This window comes from Malaclemys terrapin, chromosome 8 (genome assembly GCF_027887155.1).
Source record: "Malaclemys terrapin pileata isolate rMalTer1 chromosome 8, rMalTer1.hap1, whole genome shotgun sequence".
NCBI classification, from domain to species: domain Eukaryota; kingdom Metazoa; phylum Chordata; order Testudines; family Emydidae; genus Malaclemys; species Malaclemys terrapin.
In genome coordinates this window covers 6,867,360-6,880,811 of record NC_071512.1, presented here as the reverse complement: position 1 = coordinate 6,880,811, position 13,452 = coordinate 6,867,360, and the positions used below count along the sequence as shown (strand labels likewise).

The window sequence follows — 13,452 nt, the reverse complement described above, 5'->3', positions numbered from 1 at the left end:
TATGCTCATTATGGCAAAGCCAATGGAGAACCGTTGGGGTGAACGAGGGAAAAATGTAGCCCATAGAAAGCAGTGCCCGAATCTCTCCAGCAGGACTGCCTTCTAGCAGACTGTTGTGCTGGGAACTCCCCAAGGTGCAGCATCAGCCTCACACAGGGATGAGCCAGATGCGTTCAGGGCCCTAGGACCATGGTGCTAGGATGAGGCAGGGAGTCTGTATTTAGCCTTAAAAAGGGAGGCATCAACTCAACAAACTGGGAGGACTCGGCGTGGAACAGCACGTGGCGCGCCACACCACACACCAAGCCACAGCTCACTTGGAGGAGAACAGACGGGCTGCTCATGAGACAGAGAAGTGACAAAGGAGGAAAGAAAGGGCACAACGCTCCAGCCAACAACTACGTCTCCTCCAAGATCACACCTGCCACTTCTGTGGGGAAATCTGCAGGGCAAGAATTGGCCTCCTCAGCCGCTTAAAAACTCACCAATGACCCCACTTGGCAGACATCATCCTCGCATCGAGGCTTAGCCAAAGAAGATATTTAGCCTGGAGAGAGGCTGAAGCTGCCCTTAGACCAGAGGTGGGCAAACTACAGCCCGTGGGCCACATCCGGCCCGCAGGATCGTCCTTCCCGGCCCCCGAGCTCCTGCCCCGGGAGGCTACCCTGGCCCCTCCCCCGCAGCCTCAGCTCGCTCCACCACCAGCGCAGTGCTCTGGGCCGCAGGGCTGTGAGCTCCTGGGGCAGCGCAGCTGCAGAGCCCGGCCTGACCCGGTCTCTGTGCTGCGTGGTGGCAGCATGGACCAGCTCCAGCCGGGCGGCACGGCTGTAGCGCTGCCAGCCACCGGTGCTCCAGGCAGCGCGGTAAGGGGGCAGGGAGCAGGGGGGGTTGGATAGAGGGAAGGGGAGTTCGGGGGGTGGTCAGAGGGCGGGGGTGTGGATAGGGGGCGGGGTGGTCAGAGGGCGGGAAACGGGGGTTGAATGGGGGCAGGGATCACGGAGGGGGCAGTCAGGAAGGGGTGGGGGGTTGGATGGGGCGGCAGGGGACAGTCAGGGGCAGGGGTTCCGGGGCAGTCAGAGGACAGGGAGAAGGGGTGGTTGGATGGGGCAGGGGTCCCGGGGGGGCCATCAGGAATGAGAGGAGGGGTTGGATGGGGTGGCGGGGGGCAGTCAAGGGCGGGGGTTCCGGGGGCGGTCAGGGGACAGGGAGTAGGGGGGGTGGATGGGGCAGGGGTTCCAGGGGGGCCGTCAGGGAACAGGGGGTTGGGAGTCGGGGGGCAGGGGTGGATGGGGGGGGCGGCCACTCCCCCCTCCCCTAAGCGGCCCTTCATACAATTTCCGAAACCCAATATGGCCCTCAGGCCAAAAAGTTTGCCCGCCCCTGCCTTAGACAGACCAGCCCAGACCCCTCTGATCCATCGCCCGGCGCAGACCTAAGAAGTGGCTCACCCTGGATTCTGTAGACGTAATATGCGTCAGAGTCCACCTCCCGCTCGCCCAGCGTTGCCCTGCAGATGTAGGTCTTGTCTTCGAAGAACCCCGTGAAGCCTTTTTGCTTGTCATAGACCACGGGAATTGGGTTCTCCACCTTCTTCTCATAGAGAGTCACCGTGGTCTGGGGGTCAGTCACACGGCACGGGATGGTGGCCTCGCTGTAGCCAGTGATGAAGACGAATGATTCCTCGGGGCCTGTGGGGAGGAAGACGATGGACGGGTCTGCAGAAGGGAAAAGGGAAAGGCAATCCGGTTACAAGAGACAGGAGAAGAACTTGCTTTGCAGCCCTGATTGCAACTGCCCACTAGCCACGGGATGGGACAGCACCTCTGCTTGGAGACGGATGCGCTGAACCCCCAGACATTTCTCTCCCGAAGCTGCTGGGGTTATTACTAGGGACACGTCCCATCAGGGCTCCGTGCCTTGTTCCCCAAGATGTGAGTTTCACTCACTTTTTCTTTCCAATGATCCTCTCCCACCTGGGGCCCTTAACCTGGGGGCACTATACTTCTAGCGGTCTGCACCAGGCTCCTGCACTGGGATGGGGGGCTGTAGGGGCACTTCGATGCAGATAGGCCACTCCAGCCTCCCACGCATGTCGCTCCCCCCCCCCCAGCCCTACTGCAGAGCAGAGGAACCCCCCTCTACCATCTTCAAATTCAGCCCCATCCTTCCACTGGCCTCCATCCCCTGAGATGCATACAGAGAGGGGATGGGGGTGCTCTGTCCCCTACCTGGCACAAAGATATAGACAGCCTGTTTCTCCTGGTTCTGGGATTGGTTGTAGGTGCAGACGTACTCCCCCGTGTCATTGCCTGTCACGTTCCAGAGCGTGAGCGTGCTGGAGAAGGTGCCGTCTCTCCACTCCAGCGGCGCGGCTATGGGCTGCAAGTCTCGTTCCCAGACCACCTCGGCCTCCCCCGAGCACGTCAGTGAGAAGTTGCTCCAGAGACTGAGGACGACTTCGGGGTCGCTGCATGAAATGTGCAGCTTGCTGCTTCGAGACACCACGACTGGCAAACCTAGGAGAGGGCATAGGGAGTAAACCAGAGGGGGGCAGTGGAGCCCCTGAGCTCAGTGGGGGCTGGATCAGGACCTAGAGCAGGAGTATTGGGTTTGTAAGGTTAAGTAACCTGTTGTGGCATTCAGGAATGAACCCACGGCTCCATCACTACGAACCGTTGCCACCATTTGCTGAGATCCATACAGCAACATGGAAGCTCCCTCTGCTGGCATCACCGCAGCTGTTAATACACATACACGCTGGCTGCTGCCACCCGGCCTGGGGTTTTCAGAACTGACCAGGCTTCAGAACCCCCCCCCCCCCCCCAGCCATTCACGTTTTGAATGGAGCTCCCACATCTGCAAGCACACACCTGTCATACCTGCCATCAGCAATAACCATACCATCCGAATGAATACTTCCCTCTGGGGATCTCAAACCTCATTACCCTCTTTAATGCATTTAGCCTCCCAGCAACACTAAGAGGCAGATATGTTTTATTATTCCCATTTACAGATGGGAAAACTGAGGCCCAGCATGAATAGAACCCAGGTCCTCCCGACTCCCAGTGTTGCACTGTATCTAAATGACGGCCTCCCATGTGTATGAGGTAACGGTGCACCCCAAGGGGCTGTAGAGCTCCGTTTTCACGTGCAAATTCCGGATGAGAAGGTACAGCCGATGAGTGTGCAAACTGTCCAGGTGTGAGTCAGGCGCCAGCCTTTGAAAGCTTGGATGCTAAAAGTTTGTGCGCTGAGCCAACTTCATCATCTTACGGCGTGATGCCTTTACACTTGCCCTCGGGGTCTTGGGTTGGGGGGGGGAAGTCTTTTGGGGTGGACAGAGCTGTGAGAATCTGCCCGGGTGGCAGCCGGAGGGCCCCTCACAGCCTGCTGAGAGCCGGGCTTCCTATGAATCCCCTTGCTCTGGTTTATTTGCCCCAGAAATGCTGAGTCCAAGAGCTGCATTTATAGCCAACAGTGCACTTGCCACAGAAATGACCCTGGTTCTGCTGCAATTTTGCCCCACTCCCTCCTCACTGAGGGTCTCAGATGCATATTCTGAAGACCCAGAAGGGACCCACGTTAGCTGTGACAGCTGGACCGCTCGGGAGCTCCCTCCCCATCGGCTTTGTTCCCACGGGGCTGTGTGGGAAGAGACATGGAGGAGGTTGGACCATGTTGTTTCAAAAATAAAAAAGAGGAGCAAAAATAAACTTTCCAGGAAATCCCTTGGAAGCGATACAGAAGGCAACTTCTTCCTGAATTGCTTCCTGTGCCACTCCCTGTCAGCTCTTCCTAGCTGCGCTCTTTGCTCAGACTTGCCCCTACACACGTGTCCCTGGCGGAAGGAGCACCCTGGAACTGGAGGGCACACACAGGATTCCACCCAGCGCCCTCCCGCCCAGGGCTGGGTGCAGCTGAGGTGAGGTCCCAGGCTGAGGACCTCACCGGCCCAGAGCAGTGAAGAGCGAGAACAATTTTTGAAGCCAAGTTTTTGCCCTATTGTGCATGTACCTGGGAGGGGAGATTCGGTGAGCCGGGGAGCCTGGGGCAAATGACTGTGGGGATATCTGCCTCATCCCCTGTGTGCGATGGCAGCTGAGTCCTGACTCAGCTTCTAAGAATTGCTCATCGCTAGGCTGGCAGAGCACCCCAAAGATGAGACACGCGTGTAGCCCCTGGAATCCTCCTCGCGACACAGCTCACATGCATCAAAGCCCCGTAGGAGAAGGAAATTGGGCCCCGATTTGGACCAGAAATGCGTGACACTAGTCCTTTAAATACGGATGATAGCGTGGGTGTTTGTCTGCCTGTTGGGGTGTGTGTGTGGATGTCTATGCATAGGACGGTGGGTGCACCGGTGTGTGTGTCCATCCCAGCCCCACTGCCCCCAGTCGCCCCATTCATTCTGCCCCCATAGCAGGAAGCGTCCTTGGGGAATTCACACGTCAGCAAAGAGTCATCCTCACGCTCACCTGCGAGGAAGAAGAGGAGCATCTTCAGAGATGGAAGCAGCATGGCGGGGTTCAGCTGCACTGCAGGCCGCATCCTGTCCAAAGCAACCCAGAATTAGTGCAATGATACCAAGACCAGAAAGGACTCCTGGGTCAGCCCCCATGTCCCTAACTATTCTGTTACCCACCCCATCTTGCCCCCAGACCAACACAGTGCAGCCCCCGGGTGTCTGCAAGCAGCAGGACCTTTTTATTTCATGTTTCCAAGGCATTTGTGCTTGTTTGAGGATGACAACGTTCCAGGCTTGTGGAGTTTACTCCCCTTCTCAAGCCTCCTGCAGTCCCCCTCGCTGAGGGCCCTAACCCCACCATCTGCCCCCAGCCCCCTCTTGAGTACTATCAGGCTGCAGGTGGATACACCAGGCAAAAGGCCCCAGCTTGTTATTCTGACATTCCTTTGGCTGTTGACTTCCCTCTGTTGGATCCTATCCCTAGGGCGTTCTAGAACTCGGAGAAGGGGCAGGGCAGAGGTGGGGCCTCAGTGAAGGGGTGGCGTAGAGGGTCCCCAAAAGTGTTTAAATCAAAATGGGGGTCCTTGGGTTGCTAAAGTTTGAGAACCGCTGCACTAGGCCATGGTCCAAAATACCCAGGAGTCTGACCAAATGCTTCCTCCTGCTCTCAGATACAATACAAAGTTCCCCACTAAAAACCCTGGCGGGAAAACTGTCTACAACTCCCTGTGACAGGGAGGAGCCTACATAGAACGTCTCAGCCCGCACGGCCACTGAATCCAAAAGGGGCAGTAACACAGTGTGGACACAGAGCATGGAACCCCATTCCTCATGGCAAGCCACCTCCTAGGCACAGCTACCTGATGGATTAACAAGAGGTGAGCCTTGGATCCAGCACCTCTGAACTTAGAGAAAGCTCAGATCCAGTCCTGAATTTCACAGTTGCCCCTGATCACTGTAATGGGCTGAATCACCTTTCACCGGTACTACCCCCCACCTCGCAAAGCACTGGGGAATGTTGGATCTGGAGCTAATGAAGAGACAAATGCAAAGGCAGCTCTCTGCTTGTGATCTCATTAACAACGTGACCCCGATCAGGAGTCTCTTTGTCATGCCAGTATCTAAAGAAATAATGCTGTAGCAGTGGCGCAGAAAATGTTGCCGACTCTGGCTCTAGGTACTGCACCGAGACGTTGCATCTTGTCCCTGCGGTTGTGCCTGTGTCTGCTTGGCGTGAGAGGGAAATGGTTTTGAAATGACGTGCAGTCATCCACTGGTTTTGTTATTCTCTCGCTTTGGCTTGAAAAGAACTGTTTTACCAGCAAATCCTGCCAGGTTGCTGACTTATTCAGCAACTTTCCCTAAAACTTTAGTTTTCTTTCTTTCCTGCTTTTTCAGAGGTATATTTCCCAGAGAGCAAGTCAGTGCACTTAGGGTATGTCCACACAGCAAAGAAAAACTCACGTCCGGCCCAGGCAGCCAACTCAGGCTCACGGAGCTCGGGCTGTTGGGCTGTTTCATTGCTGTGTAGACTTCTGGGTTCAAGCTGAGGCCCAGGCTCTAGGAGCCTGTAGGTTGGGAGTGCCCAGAGCTCTCCAGCCTGAAATCTATACAGCAATGAAACAGCCCCCACCGCTGGAGCTACGCGAGCCTGAGCCCCCAGAGCCCCAGTCGTCTGGGTTTTTCTTTGCTAGTGGACACACCTCTGTGGAGAAGAGTGAGATGTTGCTTAGGCTGCCAACTTCTGTAAGATCACTAGTCGAGTCCTCCAAGAATCTTGCCCTAATCCTGCAGCAGAGAGGGGATAGAGAGATCGCTAGCTAGCCGTCTTTATATTTCTTAACTGCGCAGTAAAGGCAAAGACAAACAACAATTGGTTTTGTTCCACAATCCACCTTCGACAAGGTGTGTTACTCAGATTTTAAGGCCAGAAGGGACCATTATGATCACCTAGTCTGGCCTCCTGTGTTAGACAGGGCCCAATCTATGCACTGAGCCCATAACTTCTGTTTGAGCTAAGGCAGCTCTTTTAGAAAGACATCCAGTCTTGATTTAAAGAGGATCTAAAGACTATCACTATTAACCTCACCTGGGACCCAACTTTGATTCCCATCCCTCACGCTGAGTAGTACTTTACTCCATGAGTATTCCCTTTGATTGCAAGGGGGGTCACTCACGGCGTGAGGTACTACTTGCTACTTGACCCAGAATCATAGAACTGTAGGGTAGGAAGGGACCTTGAGAGGTCATCTAGTCCAGCCCCCAATGCTCAGGCAGGAGCAAGTAAACCTAGAGCGTCCCTGACACGTGTTTGTCGAACCCATTCTGAAAAACCTCCAATCACGGGGAGTCCACAACCTCCCATGGTAACTTATTTCAGTTGTTAACTATCCTTAGAGTTAGGACGTTTTTCCTAATATCTCACCTAAATCTCCCTTGCTGCAAATTAAGCTCATTACTTCTTATTCTACCTTCAGGGACATGAATGGGACAATTACCTCCCATGTCTTGCGTACCACACTCCTGTTTATATGTCCCAGAATGATAACCAGCCTTTTTTGCAACTCCATCACATTGCGGGCTCATATTCAGTTGGTGATCCACTATCACCCCCACTTCCTTTTCTGCAGTACTATCCCCTAGCCAGCTATTCGCCAGGTTGTAATTGTGCATTTGATTCTGCCATCCCAAGTGCAGTACTTTGCACTTGTCTTTACTGAATGAACATTGTTGATTTCAGAACAATTCTCCCATGCATCAAGCAAGCCACCTCCTGTCCTCCAAAGTGCTTGCAGCCTCTCCCAGCGTGGTGTCATCACACATTTGGGTTCTCATAAGAAATTTTTTGGTGGCCTCAGAGTATGGCCACCAACTCTGGCTGGTGGATGCTCTGACAATTTTTCCTAAAACACTTAATTAACTTTAGGAAAAACAAATAAATATGCACGTATCCATGTCCAAATCATTGTAATTTATTTATGTAGAGTTTTTTTCAGACTCAATAATAAAAATAATGTACAGTTCTCTCTATTCTTTACTGGACCTAAACAGAATAGAAACAAAATAAGGTGTTTTGCATGTTCTTCTCTTCTGTTGTTGTTGTTTCTTTTGGGGTTTTTTGGTTGCTTTTTTTTTAGACTTGCTGGCTAGTAACACTGAAGCAACACCAGTACCATTTGCCCAGAGAGCAGTCAGGACAGTGCTGTCAGCATACTCCTTCTCGTGCCTCTGGCTGCCTTCCTAGCTGGTTTTAATAAACCTGCTGTTTGCGAGAAGGCATTTCCATCGGAGACACTTCCTGTACGGCGTACAGATGGCGACATCTCCCTGACTGCAGCGACCTCGCCTTTGTATATCTGCTCTGGCAGGGTGAGAGGCATACACAGACTCTTCCCATCTTACAGGAAATGCTTAATATCGTCTCCAGTTGCTTCGCTACACAGCTGGCATGTTCTCTTTGGCCTCGAGGATGGAAAGAAGAGAGGAGGAGACACTGTCGTTGAGGGAGTGTGTTTGGTTTTTATTTACATGGCGCCTTTCTGGAGGATGGAATGTATTTATTATCGAGATTCATCTTGCTGTCACAAAGGTGGCACTCTGTCTCTCTGTCTCTCTCTCTCTCTCTCTCACACACACACAGGCTTTCCTACCCGGCCAAAGGCTCCATGACACATGGATCCCATCAAATGTTGTCAGGTTTGACCTCCTCAAACCTAACCCAAATAATTAGCCCCAGACTTTTGCATCTGGAGATGGGAAAGTGTCTCAGGAAGTGGGCGTTGCGGTGGCTTGCAGGACTGCCAGCTCTGGCAGTCATATTGCGACTCTTGTGATATCTGCTCTTTTCCTCCTAGCTCATCTCCTGGAATAAGGGTGAGACCCTCGGCTTTCATCGAAACAACAAGATTCTAGCCCGCCTGGTTGCAGAGAAAAGCCTGTTCTCTGATCTGGGGCACGCTAGTTCAGTGTCTGGAGGGCTGTAGCACTTCAGTCTAATCTAGGTTACTGGGCTCCATACGGGGTGGCCGGGGGTGGGGAAGTTTAGTGGCCTGTGGGTCTGGCGGCCCCTTCTGGCCTTGAACTCTAGGACTGTATGAAAAGGCTGCAAATGTGACCCAAGTGTGATGCAAGTGCTCAGAAACCAGAAGGCAGATATAAAGGAATTGCCAGACTAGCTCAGACCTGAGGTCCTAGTCCAGGCCAGCACCAGATGTTCCAAAGTAAGGGACACCCCTCCCCAGTCAGTAGGCAGATATGTGGTAATTGCTCCCCATGAATCCCTCATCCTGGCTCCTAATAGAGGGCAATTGCCTCAAGCCCCGGTGCATGAAGTTTCCTATCCCCTCTGCCCTCCAGCTGTGGGGGCAGTTTGGATCAGAACCCTCTTGCCCTGGCCTGGAGCTGCTGAAAGGCTGTTGTCCTCTTCTCCCAGCGCCAGACAGACAACCCTCCACCGAGTGACTCTGCTCCAGGGGGCGTCTTTGGGAATTCCACTGCCACCAGGGCCCCTGGAATGAACCGCTGCGGCCGCCCACCCCAGGGCATGGCTCTCCACACCAACCAGGAGCAGGAGGAAAGAGAGAGTGGGGGGATCGGCTGCCTTGGTTCAGGGCTAAGACACAGCTTTTGCTTCCCTCCCCCCCCCCCCCCCCCCCCCCGCCAACTTGACTCTCCCTGCTAAGCGGGGCACCGGACTCCTTGCGTGCTTCCCCGCGGCTTTCCAGCGAGTAGCCTTCCTCCCCTCCCTCATCCCAGCACCCAACGGCGACAGGGTGGGGTTCAAACCAGCCAGACTGGAGTTCTCTAAACGCTGGCAGAGGCTTCCCCCCACCCCACACGGGAGATAGACGTGGTTCTGGCCATGCCAGTGCTGCCCGGCCTCTCCGCCCCATCTCTGCCCCAGAGGGCTGTGCGAAGGGATCGTTAGCAGCCTGTCAGGGGAGGTTTTCTGAGCTGAACTGTTTATTATTCTAAAAGAGGAATTTGGCTGGGAGAGGAGACGGGAGGTCATTTGGCTCTGGGACGCAGCCCAGGCTGGGTTGGAAACGCAGGCCCTTCGCTCACTGAAAGGCACATTGTCAGCTGCTGCTGCTGCACGGGGCTCAGCCCTGCGCTGGCTCCTACAGGCAGTGACACCAGGAGCTTTCCTCTGCGCTAAGCTGCTGTCGCTCCGGTCCAGTCAGTGGGATTGCACCCCCGTAGGCCAGTGCTGAAAAGTGTCCCAAAGCCTCCAGATTCGCTTCTTGCCTCGGTGCTTAGTTCCAAAACGACAGGCCTGGAACAGGCCTGAATCTGGGGTTCTAATCCCCACCCCAGCTACCCTGAGATGGGCCCGAACCAGGACCCCGGAACTAAATCCAAGCATTGGGATGCAGACAAAATGGGACCAGGATACAAAGCAACCTTCTTCTATGCATCTGTACCATGCCCTGATTGTCATATCACATCTCATCTCTAATCCCGTCAGGCCCTCCCCTAGGCGTCTGCAGTCAGCAAGCACAAGGCAGGGGCCGCGCCTATTGATCAGTGGAGATATTCTGCACAGCAAACCAGCTGGATTCACGAGATAGAGGACAGGGGCGGTGCTGGTGCTTTCCAGTTTACAAGCCCATGGAAAGGTGCACGGTGCAGTTGTTAAATGTTATCACAGCCCTGGCCCTCGGTCGCTGCTTTTCAGGGCACGGCACGCGGTGATGGAATAAAAAGAACTCCTTTGACCACTCCTCTTTGGATTGATTGTTAATATTACAGTCCCCAACCAAGCCTGGGAGCCCTTTGTGCTAAGCTCTGCGTGGACAGGGTCCAGGCTTTGAAGACCTGACTACCTAACTAGGCAAGGCAGACGAAGGATGGAAGGGCAAACAGGTGACGTGCCGTGCCCCAGGTCACCGACTGAGCTGTGAATAGACCCCCACCTCTCTGGAACCCCAGGCTTGGGTCCTCTGTGCTGGAGCGTGCTGTTTCTCAGCGCTCAGGGGACTGATTCTCCCCTCGCTTCCTGTCTGCAGGGGCTGGTTGCAGCTGTGACTTCTCAGCCGCCCTCTGGCAAATGATGGTCAGCCAAAGTCACGTCTTCTAGGGCAATGAACTCACTTTGGAAGTCCTGCAGTGGGAACAAGTTCAGGTCCAATTCCTCGCTCAGTTTAATGTTAGTAACTGGTACATCCTCTGTCTGGGGAAAGCATCCTGCCTTTCCTTGGAGATGCGTGTGCCCATGTTATCTGTCTCTGACCACGTTGCAACATCACCCGGAGGAGCGTTATCAGGCTAGCACTGGATCACACTGATTCATGACATTTCCACCCCTTCTGGGCAGCGATCTTGCACAAGGATGTTATTAAGCCAAAGATGCCTTTACTAATACTGGAGGTATGTTGGGAGGGCTCAGGCATGACTGGCACGGATGTTCTTTTTATGGGACGAGTAACAGGCCGAGAAATTGCGCTGACTTCACTAGCGCGTCTGCTCTGAACGCTAGTCCTTAGTGCTTGTACAGGGCAACAGCTTCCGGCGAGGCATCTCACACGTGGGCACAGGGAAGACTGAAAAAGTTGGCGGGGGGGGGGGGGGCAGCATGAGGCCAGGTAGCAGCAGTGTGGCACCAGGCAGACAGTCCCCTGGGCGTCTAGTCTCAGGTTTCTCAACTTGTTTCCTGATGAGGAATGAAGGCCTCCCCCCCCCCCGGCACTCTGGGTACCCCCACAAGGAGCAGCAGCCCTGCATGGGCACTCCCACACACGCTCCAGCAGCCTCTTCCAAACCAGGCAGCATCACAGACGCCGTGTGTCCCGTTTGGCTCGCGAAGGCAAACACTGCCTAGAGGCCCGGAGCTTGCAATGCTCAGAGCACGGCCGTCTATTGAAGGGCACACGGGTTGCCATCAGAACCAGGCCTCAGTTCAGGCCCAGTGCAGCCTGCTCGCAGCTGCTCCTCGGAGCTCGCCAGGGCTGCGTGAAGAGCAGAGGCCCGTAGGAAGCTAACAGGAGAGCAGTGCCATGATGCCCTAGGAGAGCCCATCATGCCAGGCTGGCTCAGGGACTCAGACGCGCCTGTGGAGACCCTCTTTTCTCTGATTCAGAGCTGAGTGGCGTTATGATCCTGGGAGCCAGGTCACAATGCTACTCACTCACATTTGGCCCAGCTGCCCCTCTGTCTTGCCCACGGGGAAGGGGGTCCACCGTTACACCACCTGCTCTTGTCATGGGCCAATGCAGTGGGGAAGGCCTGGGTCCCCTGAGTCTCATTGTGCCCTGCTGAGTTTGGGTTCTCTAAAGAGGGGGATATGGCCCCCCCTGTTTAAAAGGTGGAGTGCCAATGGCCCTTTGGCTCCCCGTCTCCAGCACCCATGATCTCACAGCTCTTGCAAACATGAATGAAGTAAGCATCACACACAGTACCGCCCGAGTCTGCCCCTCCCCACTCAAAATCAAGAGATTGGCTTAAAATGCATGAGACTGAAAATAAATGTAGGGTTCTCTTGGGTTCTAGCTTCTGGTTTCTGAGCCTTTAGGGTAGGGCCGGTTCTAGGATCCCCTTGTTGGGGGAGTGGGTATTTTGGGGCCCCTGGATGTCTCTATTTGCAAAACAACTAACCAACCCTCCAGGCTAGTGAGACCCCTGGAAAATCCTGGATTGCAAGACTTAAAAAGGTAAAATTTGGCCACTGTGTCGGTATTTTGCCATGACTTAGAGTAAAGGAGGAAGACTGCCCAATCTGCTGCCACGCCACTGCGTCACACTGGAAAACTCTGGACCTATTTTGGCCTTTCTGACAAGAATTTGGGGCCTCGTGAAGATAGTTTTGGGTGGGGGGCAAAGGTCCCGTTTGTGTGCCCAATAGCACCAGTCCTGCTTTAGGGTGCACTCAGTCATGTGTCCACCTTTTCCCCACACCAATGAGGGCTACAGCCACATGGGAATCTACTGGGAAGGAGGTGTTCTGGAAGCACACCCTTGAACTCGGGGGGATAGGGGTAGGGGAGTGAACACCTGGTATTCTGGTGAGCGACTGCCCCCTGCAACTGAGGTTTGGAGTGGCATATATGAAACCCATAGGGCGGGCTTTTGGGATGTAATGGGGCTGGGGCGGATGAGATGATCTCATAGGGCTCCCAAAAATACAAATATACTGGGAACCCACCATGCAAATCAGGCAGGTTGATAGTGAGAGCAGCCAATGGGCTGAAGAGAAGGAAGGTAACATAGAAGCGTAGGACGACAGGCCCTGCCATGCTGGGCCGAGAAAGACAATAAGGACCCTGCATGCCACCCGCCAGGATGGTGAACTCTGACCCAACCATTAAACTGTTCCTGTCCCACCAAAATCAGGATGCATGGCAACCTCTCAGCAAATATAGCTAGAATCCATGCCATCACACTTCCGTGAAGGCAGTCCAGGCCCTCTGGAAAGGGTCACCCCACCTTCTCTTTTATTATCTTCCTCTTTCAATCCCAATTCCCTCTGCTGGGCCCAAACCATCCCCTGCTTCCTCAGGCTAACCTGCCATTGGAGACAGTGGCAGATAAAGGGGGCATTAATCAGTTGTGTTTTGTTGGAATAAGGACCCCAGAACCAGGCCCAAACCATCGGGGTTTTTGATATCTGATATTTACTGTCTGCAGAACTAAGGCAAAGAAATGAACAGAGAAGTGGGGAGAAGCCAGGCCTCAGGCACTAAAGCGAAGCCACTTCTCTTCCTCTCATTTTCTATTTCTAGCTCTTTTTTATGAGGTCCCAGCCTGTCTGCGATTCCAGGATCTCCCACAATGCTTTGCTGGACCCAAAATTCTGCCAAGCAGGCAAAGTGCAGCTGTTGTAAATTAGCTGGAAGTAAAACAGACTTTATTTTTGCTTTGTTTCGCTATATCTGAGTCAGTAAGTGAGATCATAGGTGCCCATGTGCAATGAAAAGCATCGTATGGATCCCATGATCAGTGTGTATTGGCTCCATTCATCCACACCGGGGACTTTCTCCTGCCAGGCTTTG

General features: G+C 54.1%; 1 protein-coding gene across 1 annotated transcript in view; it reads right to left on the bottom strand.

The window, feature by feature from the left end:
- Positions 1 to 13,452, bottom strand: part of PDGFRB (platelet derived growth factor receptor beta) — a 54,510-nt gene that overhangs the window by 28,189 nt on the left and 12,869 nt on the right. Inside the window, exons 2-4 of the mRNA XM_054038318.1 lie at positions 4,476 to 4,549; positions 2,229 to 2,516; positions 1,449 to 1,715 (exon numbers count right to left, since the gene is read on the bottom strand). Coding sequence (XP_053894293.1) covers positions 1,449 to 1,715; positions 2,229 to 2,516; positions 4,476 to 4,548 — 628 coding nt within the window. The 5' untranslated portion in view covers position 4,549. The remainder of the gene's footprint in view (positions 1 to 1,448; positions 1,716 to 2,228; positions 2,517 to 4,475; positions 4,550 to 13,452) is intronic.